The 18,974-nt window shown below is 55.9% G+C and overlaps 1 protein-coding gene across 2 annotated transcripts in view; it reads left to right on the plus strand.

Annotated features, from left to right (window-relative positions):
- The window catches only part of RAPGEF1 (Rap guanine nucleotide exchange factor 1), a 139,366-nt gene that overhangs the window by 98,293 nt on the left and 22,099 nt on the right, over positions 1-18,974 (plus strand). For both annotated transcript variants that reach the window (XM_082842491.1, XM_082842492.1), the window contains one exon: positions 3,504-3,706. In XM_082842491.1, the coding sequence (XP_082698617.1) occupies positions 3,504-3,706 (203 nt within the window). The remainder of the gene's footprint in view (positions 1-3,503; positions 3,707-18,974) is intronic.

Genomic DNA, 18,974 nt, shown 5'->3' on the forward strand with positions numbered 1-18,974 from the left:
AAGGACCCCTGACTTGAGGCTCCCTGAGGCTTAGTCCTAGTCTCGAGTCTGCTCTTCACTTCCCGAGAGGACCCTTGAAGAGTTCCAATCTGCAGCCCCGTAGAAAACTCCTCACAGAGTTGCTCTGAAGGAAAGGAGGAGATAATCATCACCTTTATACTTGGCTAACGCTGGACAGAGCTCGTGCACGCGCAGCCTCGGTGTCAGAGAGCATCCCCGTCCTGTGGGTTGCTCCGAGGGTCCCCGGCCCTGGGAGCCCCTTGTGCCAGACAAGCTTCCTCATCGCGGTCTGCCCGTAGCCCCAGGTGCCCACTGGGCCTTCCCAGTGATGCCGGTGGCGGTAGTCTCTGGGCCCTTGTGCTGGGCTACCTTTGAAGTGGACTGGTCCTCCTTGATTTTAGAAGGTGGCGACCATCGCTGCTGCTTCTCTGTGCTTGGTTAGCAGCTCTCTACAAGGACCTCAGCATCAAGGAGTTCATGGCGCTCCTGAAAAGATCGCAGCCTTGCTGAAGCTTTCGGTTTTGGTCAGGCAGAGGCGCTTGCATTCAGGCTCCTTAGGGAGCAATTCGTGGGCATTTGGGGTCGTCTTCATGGTTTGCATCTTGCCCTGGAACCCAGTGGTGTTGCTTGTGCAGTGTTAGAGAAAAGGCGATGTGGGGTTCCAGGGGGACTGCAAGCTGCGCTTCTCTTTGAGAAGCACTGGTTTTATGGGGGAAACCACCTTTTACAGCCAAGCTCCACTCTGTGCTTTCTGGAGCTGAGATGTTCTTACTGATTCCTTTAAATAAAGAAGGTAACTTTGAACCCCTCTTTCAGTGAAGGGTGCTAGAAAGACGTATTTGGAGAAAGGCATTTCCTGTCTACCTCGACCCCCATTGAGGTACAGAGAAGAAAAAGACCATCTCCCTACCTTCACAGCTGCCTTCCCCAGCAAAGTATCTCTGTCCTTTCATTTCTGACTGGTTGAGGTCTCCAGTTAAGCCCAACTTTCTGGTTATTTGAAAATACGAAGTTAAGCCCTGCAAACTTGTTCTTGCCATGGTGTCTTAGTATCTGAACTTTGGCTTCACCTAGCAGGTGCTCGCATCCCTTCACCTCCCTCTTAGTTCGTGCGCGGTAACTCTGTAAATAAGTTAGTACTTATTTCTGACGCAGGTATTGAGGGGCGCAACGGTGCCTTTCCCTCCAAACACGCGTCTGTATAGAGGATGCCCTAACACCTAGGAGCTTCCTCCGCTACCTAGAGAAGGGGAAGGGCGGAGCAGTTCCGGCCTGCCTTGACCTCGACTTTGCGACAGGGAGTGGAAAGTGCGAGATCCCATCCACAGAGGTAGACTGGGGTTGGAGAAAGGGCTTCTGCTCCAGTCCAGCCTCACAGCTACGGACACCAGATGACGGCTGTCAGGTCCAGACTGTCACTTCTCCCAGAACCCTCTGGAGTCTTCAGAAAGGCCTGGCTCAGAAGATGGGGCTTGGATCACTAGCCTCCAAAAGTCAGAAATAAAGTATACGCTGATGCCCTCACGTGAGGGCTGAGGGCTTCACACCTGCCGCGGAGCCGCTGCCTGCGGCCAAGGGCTCCGTCGGTGGCGCCACAGTGCCGGTGAGGGAGCCTGCCCGCTGTGCGGGCCCCGCAGGTGCAGGCAGCTGCGCCGTGAGGCCGCGGCTCCGCGACAGATGGCCGCAGTGGCAAGGGCTAGGGCTGCTTTTTTTTTTTTTTTTAGCATCTTTATTGGAGTATAATTGCTTTACAATGGTGTGTTAATTTCTGCTTTATAACAAAGTGAATCAGCTATGCATGTATCCCCATATCCCCTCCTCCTCGCGTCTCCCTCCCACCCTCCCTATCCCACCTCTCTAGGTGGTCACAGAGCACCGGGGCTAGGGCTTCTTAAAGGGCTTGTAGAGAGGAGGATCCTTATGTTTCAATGTGAGCACTTCTTTTCTCACTGTTCGTCCCTCTGTACAGAGGATGTTCCATAGAACCTCTGGGCTTGGAGGGGGAGAACTGAGCTTAGTGACGGTTATTTCTCGCCTACCCAGCGGGTGCTCTGCAAGACCCGCCCCCGGGGCTGCAGCCTGGTTCAGCAAGTCACTGAGCAGGGACAGATGCGGGGGGGACATGCGTTCTCTTCATTCGTTCATTCTGTAAATATGTGTGGACGCCTGCTGTGTGTTAGGCACCACTGATACAGCAGCGGACAGGACGGACAAGGTCCCTGCCCTCCTGCAGCTTCAGCTCTTGAGTGAGAGGCAGTAAGTCCTGTTGCACCTGCTTCGGAGATTCTTCCTGAACCAAACCACTCTCACCCCCACCCCCACCTCCACCGCGGCCTTTCACCTGAGCATGCACAGCCGCCCAGAACCGTCTTCCCAAGACGAAGCAGCTCCGGGCACACCCGGGGTGGGGGTGGGGGGCTTCTGTGGGTTCCCGCCAACTCAGCATCAAGCCCGCTTCCTTACCCCGTTCACACAGCCCCATGCAACCTCCTGGGTCATCCCTCTCCCCTCACCAGCTGTGCTCTGCCCACCGGACCCTCGTTCTGGCTGTGGACCTCTGCCTGGCCGGGAAGCCTCTTCCACCCGTCCTCACCCTTATTCTAGAGAAGCACCCCCATCGCCACCCCAGTTCACTGTCCTCCATGGGACACGCATACCGCACCTCGGCCTGTTTTCTGTCTCCCTGGGGAGGGTGTGAGCACCACGCAGGCGAAGGATTCGCTTTGCTGGCCCCTGTGTAGTCCCAGCACCTGGGTCAGGGCCCAACACATAGTAGGTGCTCAGAAAAATCAGACGAAGGAGAAAAGCCCAGCTAGCTCGTGATGCGCAGTGGGAAGGCCTCCGACGGAAGGGAACGCGGGCCTGAGGAGGGGCTGCTGGGGCAGAGCCGGCGGTGAGAGGCCTCCACGGAAGTCAGGGAACCTGAGCCCGAGGCCCAAAGGAGGGAGAGAGTCGGGCCTGGCAGCGTAGCAGCAGGGTTGCGGGAAGAGCACCTGGAACAGCGCTGTGGAAAGCCCCGAGCATGGTCCGGGAACTGAGAGAGCCAGAGGAGCGGGCAGCGTGCACTGGGCGCCCGCTGTGCCCTGAGCCCTGCGCACGGCCCACGACCACGGCCCTGGGGAGGCTGGAAAGCCCCGAGGGCTTCTCAGCACGGAGTGGAGTGTCCCCTACGCCTTTCTAAAAACAGACTCTATTCCCTAGAGCGGTTCTAGGTTCCCAGGGACGTTGAGCGGAAAGTACAGGGAGTTCCCATAGATCTTGCCCTCCCTCCCCGCACACACGGCTCCCCACCACCACCCCCGCCCCCCGTCACCACCTCCACCGTGACCCCCTGTGACACGCCATGGTCGCCGAGTCAGGGTTCACATCGCCTTGACACGGGTGTCCGCGTGGTAGTGTCGTACAGAGTGGGCTCTCCGGGCCCTCACCCTGGCCACTGTGAGGGGGTAGGGTGGGGATCTGTGCACGGCGGTCTCCAGCCCAGTGCCCCCCTGTGTCCGCAGTGCTGGCCTACATGCAGCTGCTCGAGGACTACTCGGAGCCGCAGCCCGCCATGTTCTACCGGACGCCGCAGAAGGAGCACATCTACCAGCAGAAGAACAAGCTCCTCATGGAGGTGTATGGCTTCAGCGACTCTTTCAGCGCCGGGGATGCCCCGCAGGAGCTCGCCCCGCCCCCCGCCCTGCCCCCCAAGCAGCGGCAGCTGGTAAGCGGCCCCTCCCGGGTGCCCCTCGCTGTTCCACCCCCAGCAACCAGTCTCTCATCCTGACGGGTCTCTAGGAACTGGGATGGTCCTGGGGCAGGTTTCGGCACCTCTCCTTCCGAGCCAGGGCTCTGGGCCGTGCTCTCGTGCCCTCGCTGCGGCCTGTCTCCTGCTGCACCATCTCCCCACCCTGGGGGGTGGCACCTCTCTTTTCCAGAGCAGCCCCTGCAGCTGGGGCTGGCTTGTACTCAGAATGTTTGCTTTCTCTGTTGACGGTCCTTTTTCTCTCTTCTTTGGCTCCAATATAGACCTCCCAGAAAGGAGGGACTCAATCAGAGCACAGGGCACGGTCTGTGGAGGGCCATCTGTGGACTTGATTTACATAATGGGCCTCACTCTGCCCAGTGGTTTAACACCCCGCCCTGGCCGGGGATGGCCCAGTGAGAACCAGCTCTATTGAAGCAGGATGGCTTTGCACAGAGCCGCTTTGTGTTTCAGGCATGGCGCACCGTTCGTCCTTCAAAAACCCCTCCTGTGTAAGGACTCCGTGTAGGTGGCACAGAGGCAGGCTGTCCAGCCGTGGGCAGGCTGTGAAGCTCTGGGACCAGACGAGGGGCACGGCGGGTGCGCCTCTCAACCCTTTTCTCTTTGCCACCAGTTTACTAACTGAGTGGGCTCTGGTCAGGGTGTGGAATCCAAATGTCCCATCCAGCCGTGTTCTCCAGGAGAGGAAACCCGACTTTATCAGAGCTGCATGTGCTGTCTTGCTCTTATGCTGGTCAATCTGGTAGTGATTTAACCAGCGAGGGGCCCAGCGTGGCTGGCCAGGCCGCCTTTTATCCATTGCAAGAGGACGTGAGGTAGTGCCCCGACTCTTCTGGGAGGCAGCTGCCGACCGGACGACAAAGGTCCCTGGGTGACTCCTCGAAACTGTCTGGGCCTCAGCAGTGCTGTGATCGGGCCTCGAGCATGCCTGGCCCCAGGCATCCCCGAGCCTTCCTACACTCAGCGGGCTCTGGGGCTGGCCCCGCAGAGCCACAACCAGCCTCTTGGGGGACAGCCTGGTCTAGTAGAGGAAAGGCCAGGCTCGGGCTGGGAGTCGTGGGTCGCAGTTCTGCCACTAGCTAGCTGTGTTTCAGCAGTTGTGCTCAGGGTCTTAGTTTTTCACCTGTCCTGCTCACCCCACAGACACCTGAACATGCCCGAATATGAACAGAAATTGAAAATTGATTCTAGGATTTCAAGAAGGAATTGTCACCACAGAAATATAAATGCCTGCCCCCGGGACCTCTGACCTAAAATGTTTGGTTGGACAGCTGGGCCAGTTAGGTTGAAATGTGAAGTTTTCTCATCCCCTCCTGCCGGAGTGCACATGTGCCTGTCGGCCGGCCTTGGGCATCTTCTCTGTACCGTGTAGCCCATAGGCGTCAGAGCACTGGGGAGAGATCCCTAAGGAGCGCACGCGAGTCCCAGCCCGCGTGAGAGAGCTGTCAGACGGCCTCACCTGTGGCAGGGTGGCGGAGAGGGCAGCTCTGGGGAGAGGCCTGCCGGGGGCCCGGGAGGTGGGCCTACACCCTGTTGAACACCACCCTGAGTGAGCACCGGGGCTTTCGTATGGCGTCGCACGATCCTCCCCACGGCCCCTGGCACCCCCATTTTAAGTAAACTGAGGCTGAGAGAGCTGGAGAGACTGACTCAAAGCCCACTGCCAGAAGTGGAAGATTTGGGAGCCGCGCCCAGCTCTGACTGAAGCCTGGGCACACGTGTGCCATGCCCTGGGCCGGCTGCTTGGCATCCCTTCTCCAGGGCAGACGCAAGAAGTGTGACCCCATTTTTCCAGACAGAAGTGAGAGTGCTGGTTACACCTGCTGGCCCGCGTGCGCCGAGGGAGGCTGGTTCTAAGTGCTTTCCGTGCATACCGCCCAGCACCATGTTCCCCACATCCTACAGATGACAACCTGGGGCACAGAGAGCTTTGAGTAATGCCCAGGGCCAGGCAGGTCACGAATGGCGGGGCTCAGATTAAACCCAGGCAGCCTGGCTCCCCCTCTGCACTCTGCCGGAGCACAGCCACCCCACAGAGGGGGGTCTGGGGCCCGAAATAAGTGGAAGAGCAGGGACTCACCCAGGTCTGCGTGGCTCCTCCCACCTTACCGCCACTTCCAGCGGACCCAGAAGTGAAGAGGGCGCCCACTCACCCAGGTCACCTTTGGCAGGCATCCTTAACCCCTGAGCTGGGCCGGGAAGCCATCCCTCTCCAGAATGTCCCAGCAGAGTCGGGTAGCAGCCTGTTTAGCCTTCATGTGTACATGCCTGACTGTTCTCTGCTTTTCTCCCTCCTTCCCTGTCTTCTCTCTTCTTCCTCTGTCCAGCAGGCCTCCTGTGCTGCTGCTTCCTTCTCCTCTGTCTCCTACTGTGTCCAGCAAACTAAAGTGGCCTTCACTCCCGAGGACGGCAGTGCCACTCAGGGCATCAGTGTGTCCGTCTCTAACTCCTTTCTCAGCCGGCACGGCAACTTACCTGTGCCCTCGGTGAGTCGCTCCCTGCTGCTCGCTACTGGGAAACTGGTGAGCGAGATCTTTCCCTTGTCGCTCCTGCCTCCCGACGTGTGTGCTGCTGCCCATCGCCGGCTCTGTCTCTCCGCAGGCCCCTGCACTAGATGGGAAAGGGTATGCGTGGTTGGCTGGCTGTGGCCCAAAGGACTGTGTGAGCCGGTGGGGTGGGGATCATTAGCGGCCACGCTTGGAACGTCATCACCCAGGCGTAAACTGGCAGGGATGTCTTGGCCTTTTTATTCCATTCTCACACTGGGCCTTGGGTCAGCCCTGTAGTGTTCTGTGTTTAAAAAGGAATAGTCCTCACGCAGGAAGCAAAGCCCCGGCGAGCAGGTTATGCCCAGCATGACGGAGTTTGAGTTTGAGAGCTGTATCAGTTAGCTTTTGCTGACTCTTGCTACGCAACACACCACCCCAAAACTTTGTGGCTTAAAGCGACAGCAACTGCTTGTCATTGCCTAGGACACAGTTTAGTAGTGTGGCTGTGCTGACGCAATTAATCTGTTCCAATGAAACTCCGGATGTCAGGGGAAAGAACTTGGCAAGGGGGCACATTTGGGCTCCACTTAAAATCGGTTTATCCTCCCCAGGCCTCAGTTTCTGTCCCTTGGGATTGTACTTTTCCTTGCCTCTTATAGCAGTTCGTGAGTGGGAGGATTAAGTAAACTCACAGGAGACTCGCAGGCGCGCAGGAAGCCTAGGAAGTTTATTACTGTTGCGCTTTCTCTTAGAGGTCTGGACTCTGGTCTTGGCTCTGCTCTGATTCTGTACAGGAGAGCTTGGGCAAGTGGCCTAACCTGCTTGCACTTCCCTTTCCCTCTATGAATGACAAGGTTGACCTGGTGACTTTTGGAGACCTCTCCAAGCTTGGGTTCCCAGTGTGGTCTTGTCCAGTTTCTGTATTTGGGAGCCATCCAGCGCCCGGTTTAAGCTGCGCCTGCCCGTTGTGAGGCCCTTGGGGCGCAGTCCTCCCTTCAGTGTGCTAGGGCCTAGCTTTTTAGAGCCGGCACCAACCATACGTGCTGTAGAAAGGCTAAACACCACTCGCCCCACCCCCAGCCCTGCCCTGGTGCACAGACGCCCTCTGTTTCCTCAGCACGCACCTCTGGCAAGCTCCTTTCACAAATCTTGCTAAACTTGGCTTGTAGACAATCCCAGCTCTTGACAGTTTTCCCCCCTCTGTGAACAGAAAGTAAGTGTGAGTTTTCCTAAGGGTGTCTACAATATCCCTTTTGAGTAGTTTGGGGTAGAAGACTGTCAATGCATTGGACTGTTTACTATGGAATTGAAGAAAATTTGAGGGCATTTTAATTAAGTTTGGGTATGAGTACGTCATGGTTTTCAGCCCTGGCACGTAGGGGAGTCTTACGGCATCTTGCAGCAGAAATGTTGCGTTCTCAGCGGCAGCTCCACAAAGGAGCCTGAGGGGAGTGAGCTAAGAAAGGTGCTTTATTTCACTTAAAGGAAAGTCCCTCCAGGCCTCAAGAGCTGTTAGTAATGGCCTAAATGTATGCAACACTTGACATTTGAAATGCTGAAACGCCGGAGAAATGATTTAGTGTAATACCAGTGTATTCTTCGTATATTCTCTGCTACGTTCTAAGATGAGCCCCAGACAGAAGGGCTTTGACATGCTCTCAGAGCAGCCCTTTATTCCCAAATGTCCCTGGGCCTGTGTCGTCAGTCCAGCATGGAATTCCCAAGGGCTGCCTCATAGGAATACAGCAGGTGCCAGATCTGAAGACACGGCACACAGTTCTTGGTCCAGTGACCTGTTACTTCTGCCATGTAACAGGAAGATCGAAAACCTTGCCAAGGGAATTGTAGAGCAGTTCACCTGCATTGCTCAATGTAAAATGAAGTAGGTGCTGAAAAAGCATGCTTGTTCCCTCTTCCCAGGATCCCAGGATAAGTTTAATTCAATAAGCACGGAGCCTCTCCTAGTGCGGGTCAGGCAGCAAGAAGGATCCAGAGCGAGTAGGATGGCCCCATCATCCTTGAGAAGCCCTTGCAACTGAGTAGGCAGAATAAGTTGGGCATAAAAGAGACTCCGGCCCGGGCAGAGTGTAACAGCATGAGAGGCGCAGATGGTCTGTGGAGCCAGGACAGTGCCAGGCGGCGCTTTGTGGGGAAGGGGCGCTTGAGTGGTGGTGTGAAGGACAGTTAGGATTTCAGGGAGATAAAGGTCAGGGAAGTCTAGTCAAAGTTGTTCCACACCGAGGGCCCTGCCGGAAGATGAGGCCGGGAAGGCCTGGCATACATTCTGGAAGGAAGATTGTCTCAAGTATAAGCACGCAGGACTGAGGTCCTGGGTGAGTGGGCTGGAGGGTAGTGACAGTAGCCAGCCCTTCCACGTGTCCTGCCCCTTACCCCAGACCAGCTGCTCCCCAAGCTGCCTTGTGGGTGCGGCCCTCCGGGGCTCAGGCCGGTCTTGAGCTCTTTCCCCACTTGTGTGCCAGACACGTTCCTGCTCCCGTTCCTGCCTGGCGCCCACCCTCCTCTTCGCGGTCTCCGGCTGGGTCTGCTTAGCCCCCCGTCCACAGACTCCCTGTCCTTCCCGCCACGCGCTGTGATCCTAGGAGACGCGCAGCCGGACTGACGTGTGGTGTCCAGGGTATTAAGACCAGTTTGATAGGAGAAGGCGTTCAGGGAAACGATGAGTGACCGTGAGACCAGAATGACGTGGAGAGCTAGGTGCAGCCTCCCCCGGGCTGGGAGGCCGACGCCCTCGTTCCTGTTCTGATTGTGCTGGGCCTTGCAATGGGCCTGCCCCTTGGTGACACTGGTAAGGGTTTGAGTGGCGGGCCCTCCTAGAAACAGCTCTCAGACGTGGTGCTGGCGTCTGCTCCTGTCCCTGGATTCTCCTCCATCACTTGTACCCCCTGGGCTGCCTGCCCTGTTCTCACTGCGGCCCAGCCTGTGCTGGCTGCCCGCCTTCCACCTCCACCCGCTTCTCGTCCCTCCAGCACCAGCCCTTCCCCCCCTCACCCTGAAGTCCCACGTGCCGTTTCCTCACCATCTCCCTCCTCTGGCTTACGTTTTCTGTCATTCTGAACCCTAGTGGTGCCAATCTTGAAAGTTTTGGGTTGGGTCCATATTCACCTTACCCTTGACCAAGGTGTTACTGAGAGTCTGTCAGTAACCGTTGGAGTTGCCAGTGCCCTCCAGGTATTGCAACGGCGACGTTAGAGAACTCCGCCGTCTCCTGAACTATTTTCTGGTACATCCTTTCTTTGCCAACTGCTATTTACTATCACCAAGGGATCTATCTGGATGCTAGGAATCTGTTGAAATACTTTCTTTACCATCTTGGCTTCCGAAATGATTCTGGAGAAGTAAAACTACTAGAAGACCCAGGTTTTAAGAACTTAGGAAATACCCATAATAACTGTCATCTGTTTTTAAAAATCTTTCGGGTAACAAAGTCAAGGGTGTGTCATGTTGAGGACTTCAGTTTAAAGGGGGGAGATGTGTGGAGCCGCTGACAGTGACTCTCTGAGGGCTGGGCGCAGGCTCTCGTGCCGCAGCACGCGTGTCCTTCAGGGCCCAGCCGGGGGAGACTCGCTCTGTCCGGCCCCCTCCTTGACCTCCCGTCACAGGCATCCCGGAGACCGGGGCACTCTGACAGGTCTGGAGGCCAGACGGGGAAGGGGGAGGAGGCGGGAAAGAAGAGACGACGGAGCCGGGTGAGAAAGGGATTGTGGGCCGGAGTCACGAGCGGGCCGGCTGCTCAGCACGTCACAGCACAGCATGTGCCCTCCTGCTGGGAAAAATGTATTCCTGCCTCCCGTGCCTGCCTCTTGTTTCTTCCTGCTGCCACCTTCTCCTTATGGCTTCCTGCCCTGCTTAGAGAGAACTCACTCTGAGAGAAGGGGGCGTGTCTGTGGGCAGTACTGGGGCCCAGGGACGGGCAGGTGTGTCCCCGAGCTGACCTCTCCTGGGGGGCGTTGTGCCGTTGGCCTGCCTGACTCTGTGGGCTTTCCTGGGGAGCAGCCCCGGCGCCATCAGCATCGGGCAAGCCAGGACCATGATGCCGCCCGCCAGAGAGTCTGCGGGCGCCTCTGCGGCTTGCTGCAGCCCAGGCAACCCCGGGGGCCACTCAGGTGCCCGGAAGCCGTGGACTCTCAGGCTCTGCCCCATTTTGGGGGGCCTCACCACGGAGCGTAGTGGGCAGGTGCTGGTGTCTCCTCGCTAGACTCTGGGCCCCCTGGGATTAGGGATCCACCCCCGCCACACGCCTGCCTCGCGGGACGGGCCAAAGCCCTCGGCCCCCCGTCCCGGTGATTTCTGTGCGTGTTCCCCCCATCCACTGAGTTGCCCAGGTGAGAACTGAGCTCATCGTGTCCCCCCAGCCCCACGTACGCGCCTCGTTTTCACGGGACACGTGCACACCCAGTCACCAAGCCCTGTGGCCCGTCCTGTTGCCCACCCCACGCTGGTCCTTCTCTCCACCCCATCGCCGCCCCCGGTGTGGCCACCGTGGCCTCCTTTCCAGCCTTGCCGCCGCAGCCGGCCGCCCTCCTTCCCCGCAAAGCAGCACAGGCAGACCAAAGTGTCACCCCGTCCCTGCAGGGCCAGGCCGCCCACCTGTCCCGGGCCCCGCCTTCCCACCGCTTTCTCCTGCCCCCCTCCCACCCCACCCCTGGGCTTCTCTCCTCTGTCCTGGCCCTTTCCCACTCCCCCAATTCCTTCCCCACCAGGCTTTGTCCTTACTTGCTGCGTGGACCTGAGCGTGCCACCCCAGCTCCGCTTCCTCCTCTGTCACTGGGGGCGTGAAGTTGTCGGGAGGATTAAAGGGAAAACGCACATAAAGAGCATAACGTAGAGCAAGATGCACGCCGGCATCAGTAAAAAGGGAGGAATTACCACAGTGCTGCCCGTTGGGTGGTTTTTCTTTCTTCTGCAGAGCTCAGGCTCTTTTTCTCTGCGAGTAGGGATTGGGCTTTTTATGTTCTTGGACCTTGTACCTGGGTCAGGGCCCAGCAGCAAGTCGCAGGTGCTCTGTGACACTGACCTGACTAGGAGCGGTGACAGGGAGGCGTCCAGCTCTCCCCCACCCCACCATCCCGGCCGTCTTTCCCTGCTTCCGAGCATTTCATCAGAACAACCTGAGCGGGCTCATCACGGGAGAGGCTCTCCGTTCCCACGAATCAGAAGCACTGATCCCAGGCTGTGGCCGAGAACCCTCTTTCTTCCTCTTTTTCTTTCTCTGTTGACCCAGGAGGCTCTGGCTGCTGGCTCTCTGGCCCGAGAGACTCACAGGCACTTCTTGTCTGCTGGGCCCTTGAAATATGATTTGGCTTCTCCGGGAAGTTCACCCTGTGCTTTTCCGCCCTTCCTCAACGAGCCGGGGTGCTTGTGTGGCCATCGCTTCCCTGAAGTGTGACGCCCGAGTTCACTGCCCCTCCAAGCCTAGACACAGCTTTGAGGCAGGAGGCACAGGCAGCCAAGCACCCTCCAGGTTTCTGCTGCCCACAGGGGAGCGGAGAAGCCCGGCTCTGTGCCGAGCCCCCACCCTGGAGGAGATGGTCACCGCCTGAGTCCAGGAGCGAGCCTAGTGCACCTGCTGTGGACAGCAAGGGCCGAGCGAGGAGGCGGGACTGGTCGTAGCCCAGAAGCAGGACCGGGGCTTGGGGATCCTTGCCCCAGGGGCTCGCAGCAGCAGCCACTCCACCCAGCTGTTTCTGCCCCTCCTTCTGAAGACTCCCCGACTCTCTGTTGTTGGCGCTCACGGCATTGTGGATGGTCAGCGCCCGCAGGCTGCTTCACACACAGGAACTTCCCTGCAGCCCCTCACTGCACGTGTACATCTGACTCAGTCCATGACAGTCGACTGGTCGGGTACCAAAAGGAGCCCCTGGTCCTCGTGAAGGTCCTGTGTGATGTGAACCCAAAGGGTGCTGTTCCTACACTGACAGTTGCCTTTACATTCATGTTTTCAAGCTGCTTGTCGACTTGTCAAAGGCCCTTCCTTCCTGCTCTGTGATGGAATGTTTACCCCTGTTCTGGAGATGGAGGCACCAGAATAGAGAAACTGAACCATTTGATCAGTTTTAAGTCAGAGCTAAGGTTAGAATCCAGATTCCCACCCTGTGAAATACAGTGTCAAGTTGACATTTATGAATTGCTTAATGGCCAGTAAGCATTGAGACCCGATGAGGCTGAGTAGAAAGAAAAGCCCGTGCACGGGCTGGACGTTGAGAGGCGTGCTTTTGTCCTTTGTGTTCTGACACAGAGTGTAGCTACAGGCTCTAAATAGTGCTAAAGGTAAGTATAAATTAGAGCCCTTGTTGTGCTGTTTAAATGCAAACTGAGTACAAAGTAGTTGAGTCAGATTTCTAGAACTAAGTTCAGACCATTTTGGAATCTCTACTAAATTTTCTTACGAAGAGTTGATGTTATTAAGGTTAATATTTAATGAATATGCAGAGCATCCTGAAACGTATTGGAGGTCCTCACAAGAATGTACTTAGCCACGAAACCGTGGGCCAAAAGCGTAGTGCTTTCGAGGAAGGTCTTGTGATTCAGCTTGCAAAAATATGGAACATGAGAAGAAACATAGTAAATTTCTACTTACATCTGTCCTAAAATTCTCCTGAGCAAAACATTTTTGTTCTTTTACATCCTTTGTTATAAAATTACAGATTAGAATTTTGAAATGAGTTTAAAACATAGACTCCACCAAGAATTTTATTCAAAAAGAGAGAAGGTATTTTTTGAATCCAGCATGAAGCTGATGTTGCCTTTCTTGGGTGAGCTGAGCGCTGTCTCATTGTTCACATGATGGGACCAACAACAGTGTCTGTCCTCGCCTTGAGCAGAGAAATCGCAAGTGCAGAAGCTTGTGGCCTTGGCCTCAGAATCTGCCTCTTGGCTTCGGAAACTCATCTTTGGACATTATCTAACATGTAGTTGTTATAAATTAACAGAAGCGCATCAAAGATGGAAGTTCCCTCTGGACCTAGGATAGACCCAAAGGATGACTTTCGTAAACACGTAATTAACTGGGACCAGGAAGGAGAGAGGAGACGAGCAGTCTTCCAGCCAGTTTGCCACATGGAGTGACAAGGACCGTTATCAAGAATCCTTCCTGGTGACCTAGGAGTGATCACGTCCCATCTAAGAACCAAATCTGATGTGGTTCTTTCCAGGAGATTCCTCCCCAGGAAATCATGGACGTGTGTGTTTTGCAGCAGCTAAAAGCTTTACTTCCTTCCAAGAGAAATAACTGACACCCATATCGTGTCAACACTCGCAGGCCCTGGTTGAAAGAAGCATCCTCAGAGCCCAGGACTGGCCCTGGGCTGTGGTTCCCACTGGCTCTCCATAGGGGAAGGAAGCCCACACCACCCTAGAAAAGCACCTTCCCGTGAATATGTTTTCTCACAAATGATGGATAAAAATTTAAGCCCCCAAACAAGCTGACCAGTAGCTTATCTGTTTTGCTAAGTAGCGTCCAAAAACACTGAAATCATAAGCCTTGTTTGAGCCAAGAGGATACAGTAATGACTGATCTCTGGAATTCTCTATACTTCCAAACACTTGCCCGCAACAATACGTCCATTCACTCCGATGAGCGCGTTTTCCCCATGATCGGTAGAGCTGAACGTTCTCCAGAGCTTGCAGCCCAAGTCACCGTGGAGTAGCTGTACCAGTCAAGGTCCTCTGGCCTGTGGCTCCAGCTCGCAGCTGCTGGCTCGCTGGCTGCCCCCTCTGGCTCCCCCAGCTTTCTGCTAATCAATGGAATTAAATGGAACGTCTGTCATATTGAGGAATCAGAATTTTTCATGTGAAGATCTGCTTTCCTGTTTTCTTGCCAACACAACACAGGGCCTGTCCATAGTCGTTTTTCATGCCAGGATATGATGGAAAGGAAGTGACCCTGAAAACTGGTGCCTGGCCGGCTTCGGGTGGCTTTGCTTTTTAGCATGTGACTGGCCACACATCACATCAGCCTCCCTCATCCTTTACACCCAGAAGACTCTCTCCGCGGTTCTTTCAGGTGTATGTTTTCAAAAGAGTGGGGTGCTAGCTCCTGTGTCTCCCACGAGGGCAGATCTTTTCGCTGCGTCCCCGGCTGCTATATTAAACTGTGGCTCACTGCCTTTTGCAGGCTGGTCACCCCTCAGGAGGTCTCCAAGTGGAGTGAGCCGGCAGGATTCTGCAGCGCTGCGGGACCGCGCGCTTAGGGCCTGTCACGTGCCCAGGGCACTCCCTGAGTGTGAGGTGGCTGCCCCAGCACCGTCTCTGCTGAGCCGAGCCATGTGTTACTAGGTACGTGGCTTTCCCATGCAGCCCGTTTCTCCATCCCTGTAATAAGGATCCTAACAGCAGCACTTCGTGTGGAGTAAACGAGGTGATTCAGGTAAAACCTTTAACACCTCACCTGACCAGCAGGAAGCATTCTGTAAGAATAGCTGTCATCGTCATCGTCACCATCATCATCATGAGATGGTTCTTGCCAGCGCTTTGATTGTGTGATCAGGGCTGGTGTGGGGGCCAGGTGCGCCCCCCTCCTGACTGCTCTCCTCCCCAGCACCTTGCACCAGCAATCCTAGACCTTCTGCAGAGATCTGCCATCTCCAGACAGGCAGCCCTCACATCATAACTCCTCCTCGGCCCAAACAGCCTTACTCTGGCTATAAATAAAAATCCCTGCCGCGGAGTGCAGCAGCAAAGCCGGGCACCAGCCAGACCCTAAGATAAGCTCCAGGCTGTGGTGCAGGGGTGTTTCTGCTCAGCGGCCAGCCCTGCTTTCTCCCTGCCCGTGTGAATAAATATGATCTTAAAGGGCCTGGAAACATTTCTCTGGGGAGTCAGTGGAGACCGGGCTTGTTGACCGTGGTATGGGAATGAGTGTGAAGGGCCGCCGGAGGGACCGCGTCTCCCCGCCCACTGGAAGGTGATTTTCCGGCTTGGCTCCTGTCCCAGCAGGACTGCATAGCTTGAATACCAGAGCTGCTGCAGCCTTGTTGCGGAGGGCGGCCTGGACGCTTTGTCCGAGAGACGGGCATCTTCCTTCCCTTTTCCTTGGCGGCTGCCCGCTCCCCTGCAGTCCGCACCCTTGGTGGCCTCCCCAGCCTCCCGCTTCAGACCCGCACCTGCACAGCAAGGGAAGCTTGTCCACTACTGTCCACACCCGCAGTCGATGCTCTGCTGAGTCAGGTGATAGTCTAGGCACTTTAGTTAATAACATTAGAATCTATTCCTAAGTATTCCCTCATTCAGTAAATATGTTTTGAATTAATTAATTAAATGCCTTGGCTGTTTTTAGAGGAGTTCCTGAGGGTATTTTGGAGGGCAGGAGAGGCTAGCAGACATTGATGGCTTGTCACACAGCGGGACTTACGGGGCGTCTCAGTAAATCCACACAGAGACCCTGTAAGAGGAGAACTGTTGTTTTCATCCCCATTTTAAAGAGGAAGTGACTGAGGCTCGAGAACTTACTTCACCTGCCCAAGGTCACACAGGTAGAGAGAGAGCCCAGGACCCAAGCCCAGGTCTGTGTGACTTGAGAACGTGCCCTCTAGGCAATTCTTCCGCCTCCCAGAAAAGGCCCCACCCTGCGTGTGCGTGTGAACGGGTGCTTGGCTACTGTGGGGCTCACTTGAGTGCTCAACACACTTACATGGGGCGTGGACAAGAGGGGGCGCCAGTGAGGACGTGTCGGGACTCCAGAGTTGGCATTTGCCTTGCTTCGTTCAGGCTGCTGTAGCAAGATACCAAAGCCTGGATGGCTTATAATAGCAAGTCTATTTCTCACGGTTCTGGAGGCTGGAAGTCCAAGATCAGGGTGCCAGCATGGTTAGGTGAGGGCCCTCTTCCTGGTCACAGATTTTTCGTGGCATCCCCCTGGAGCCTCTTTTCTGTGGCACAGATCCCATCATCCCTGGGGGTTAGGATTTCAACATAAGAATTTGGGGGGACTCAGACACCCTGACCGTAGCGGCATTGACCATGAATCGTAAACTAGGTGGAGTCACGGCCGAGGGAGAGGCATCTGTGAGCATATCTCACAGCAGCACCTGCGTGCTGGGAGTGAGCATCCCACAGGCCCGGGGACCGGACTCCTGCGTGAGAGAGGCCTCAGCCACTGCCCAAAACAGGCTGGCCTCCCAGGACCGGGCCGTCCCGTCCCTCCATCCCTTGGCTGGTGCATTTCACTCAAGGTCTCCTCTGCGCACCTTGCCAGCCAGTGAGAGAGCCTCACTGTGAGGGGAGCATCCTCCAGAGGTGAAATGGAGAGTCCCCAAAGCCAAACCCGTCACCCCTCTGCCATCCCCAGCAAGGCCAGGCCTGGATGGCTGCCCTGAGAGGCCAGGTGAAGCATGGGGCACTGGATGCTCAGGCCCCACAGCCCTCGGTGGGCAGAGCAGCCGAGCCAGGGGTCCACCACCCCCAGCTTCTCTCAAAAGAAGAGATGTGGACGAATCGGGACTGGTAGGAATCTAAGCCTTCGGTGTCGGTACAGCACTTCCACTAATTCACCTGCCTGTGTCCAAGGGTCGGCCTTGAGTTTGTAAGTTAGATGGGGAATGAAATGTGTAAAGATGAGTCGGTTCCCAGGCAGTATCCTGGGTCTGATATAAACCAGCAGCCAGTGGGGCTCATGGGGTGAGAGGGCCTTGGCCTCACCAAGGAGCCGGGAGGAGCTCTAGACTGATCCACACAGCCTAGGAGGGCAGGGCGGGCAGCAGGGGGACAGAGGGAGGCTGTGCCTGTCCCTTGAGTGGCAGCAGCTCTCGGTCCAGGTAACATGTAAGCACGTAGCTTCGCAAAAACGCTTAAGGGTAGAGTGGCTTTGACCTCTGGCTAGTTTAAAACTTCATTTCTTCTTCCTCCTTCTTGGCCGTGGGTTTCAGAAATCCTGAATTTTGTACCAAAATGCAAAGGACACTTGAGTGAGCAGTGTGCATGTTTGTGCTGGGTGGGCTGTTGTCAAGTTCCAGCACCTGTGGTGGGAGTGAGCCTGGCAGGGACTTCAGATTCAGGCCCTGCCTCACTCTCCTCCACGTTTGGCAGGTGTCGGCAGACCCTTTGCAGGATGTGATGACACTGTGGGATTCTTGTCCCAAAGCTCGTCCATCTGTCCTGCCGCAGCAGAGCCCAGGCCTGAGTGCGCTCACGGGCTCTAAGGAGCTGTGGGCATCTGCTGTCGCGCCCCAGGCTGACCTCGGGCTTTTCTCTCACGATGAGAATCTCGAAGAGCGTAGCCTGGCGGTTCTAAGGTAGCGTCAGAGGCATTGCACTTCATTTGTTACGAAAAGAAAGAAAAAAGTTTAGGCAGAAAGGGAAATGAATTCAGAAATTTTTAGCATTGTGGTAGCACAGTTCTTTAAACTATTTTTTAAGGCTTATGCCCTTCCCTTCCAAAAGGATTTGAAGTGATTACAACATTTAAAAGGCTGCAGCGTTTGACTTCCAAGGAATAAAACCAGAGAGATTCAACCAAAAAACTCAAAATAAGTAAACATGACCAGGTGTCTGACTGCACGCACTGAATTTAGCACCAGGTTCCTGGAAGGACAAGAGGCATAGATGGGGTTGCGAGGGTTTCATTTTCTGACAAAGAGGACGGGACCCCCATACGGTGGGGGGCGGCTTGCTCTCCTTTGGGGGTACCCGCATCCTGCCCCTGAGGACAGGGTAGACACTGCCCCTTAGACACTGAGGACAGCACTGGTCAGTCTTCAGGCCCTTCTCAAGGGACCCGTGCCAGGGTGGGGGGACCTCGGGCCAGAGGAGCACGGGGGTGGTTTGGCCTGAGTGGTGGTCCTGGTTAGAATGACTGTGAACGGCCTGTCACGGCTTAGCCGAGTTAATCTAATTACTTTTTCTTTTGTCTGTTTTCTTCTTCCCATCCTCTCGTGTTCGTGTCTGTGTTCCACTCTGACTCTGTAGTATAAATCTGTGTTTAGGTCCTACTCCCAGGATTTCGTGCCTCACAGCCAAGCTTCCATCCAGCCTTTCCTCCCGTCTACCTCCTCTTCCTCTCCACATTTCCCACCTGTCCACCAGTCTCAGAGCTCTGACTTAGCGGTGCCAACCGTAGCCAGTCCGCCTCCCAGCACCCTGGACGGGCCTCTTTCATCTTCTCAGGAGAGCAGCTTTCATGGGAACACTGTCTGCCTTCCTTCCGAAACCTCTTTCACTGACTCGCCCCAGACGCCTTCGGTGAGAACTCAACACACACACGCCTCCCCGTGGGGCTGCGCCTTCTGAGAAAGCCTCCGCCCTCACGAGCGGTCAAGTCTGTTGCTGGCGTGGGCCCAGTCGCGGCGTGGCTGGACTGAGGGGTGCACAGGTCACCAGGTGAAATCGTAGCCCGTCTGTTTCCTTCTCTGCAAAGTTCCCGTCAAACTAGGGATCTGATTTTCCACAAATGGGTTAGTGACCATTTAGACAACCATTTAGGTTGTCATAAGCATAAGACAGCAAATGCCACTGGTTTTCTGTGTGATTGGTTGTTTCTAGAGAAAGGTGCAGAGGTCTCCGACAGCTCAGAAGGCAGTTGCGTGTTTAGTTGCCGAGGTGCCGAGGGTGGAGGGCCTCTTTGCTGTGCTGCGAGATGGGCCGCAGCGCTTCATCCGGGCACAGGGAAGTGCTGCCGTGCGCGTGGGCGGGGACACGACAGGCAGAGGGGCAGAGCAAGTGCAGGCACGTGCAGCCGGCGCTGCAGCGTGGAGCTGTCTTGACGTGTTGCCTCCCTCTCTCCA

The sequence above is a fragment of the Leucopleurus acutus genome (assembly GCF_964270905.1).
Source record: "Leucopleurus acutus genome assembly, chromosome: 7".
NCBI classification, from domain to species: domain Eukaryota; kingdom Metazoa; phylum Chordata; class Mammalia; order Artiodactyla; family Delphinidae; genus Leucopleurus; species Leucopleurus acutus.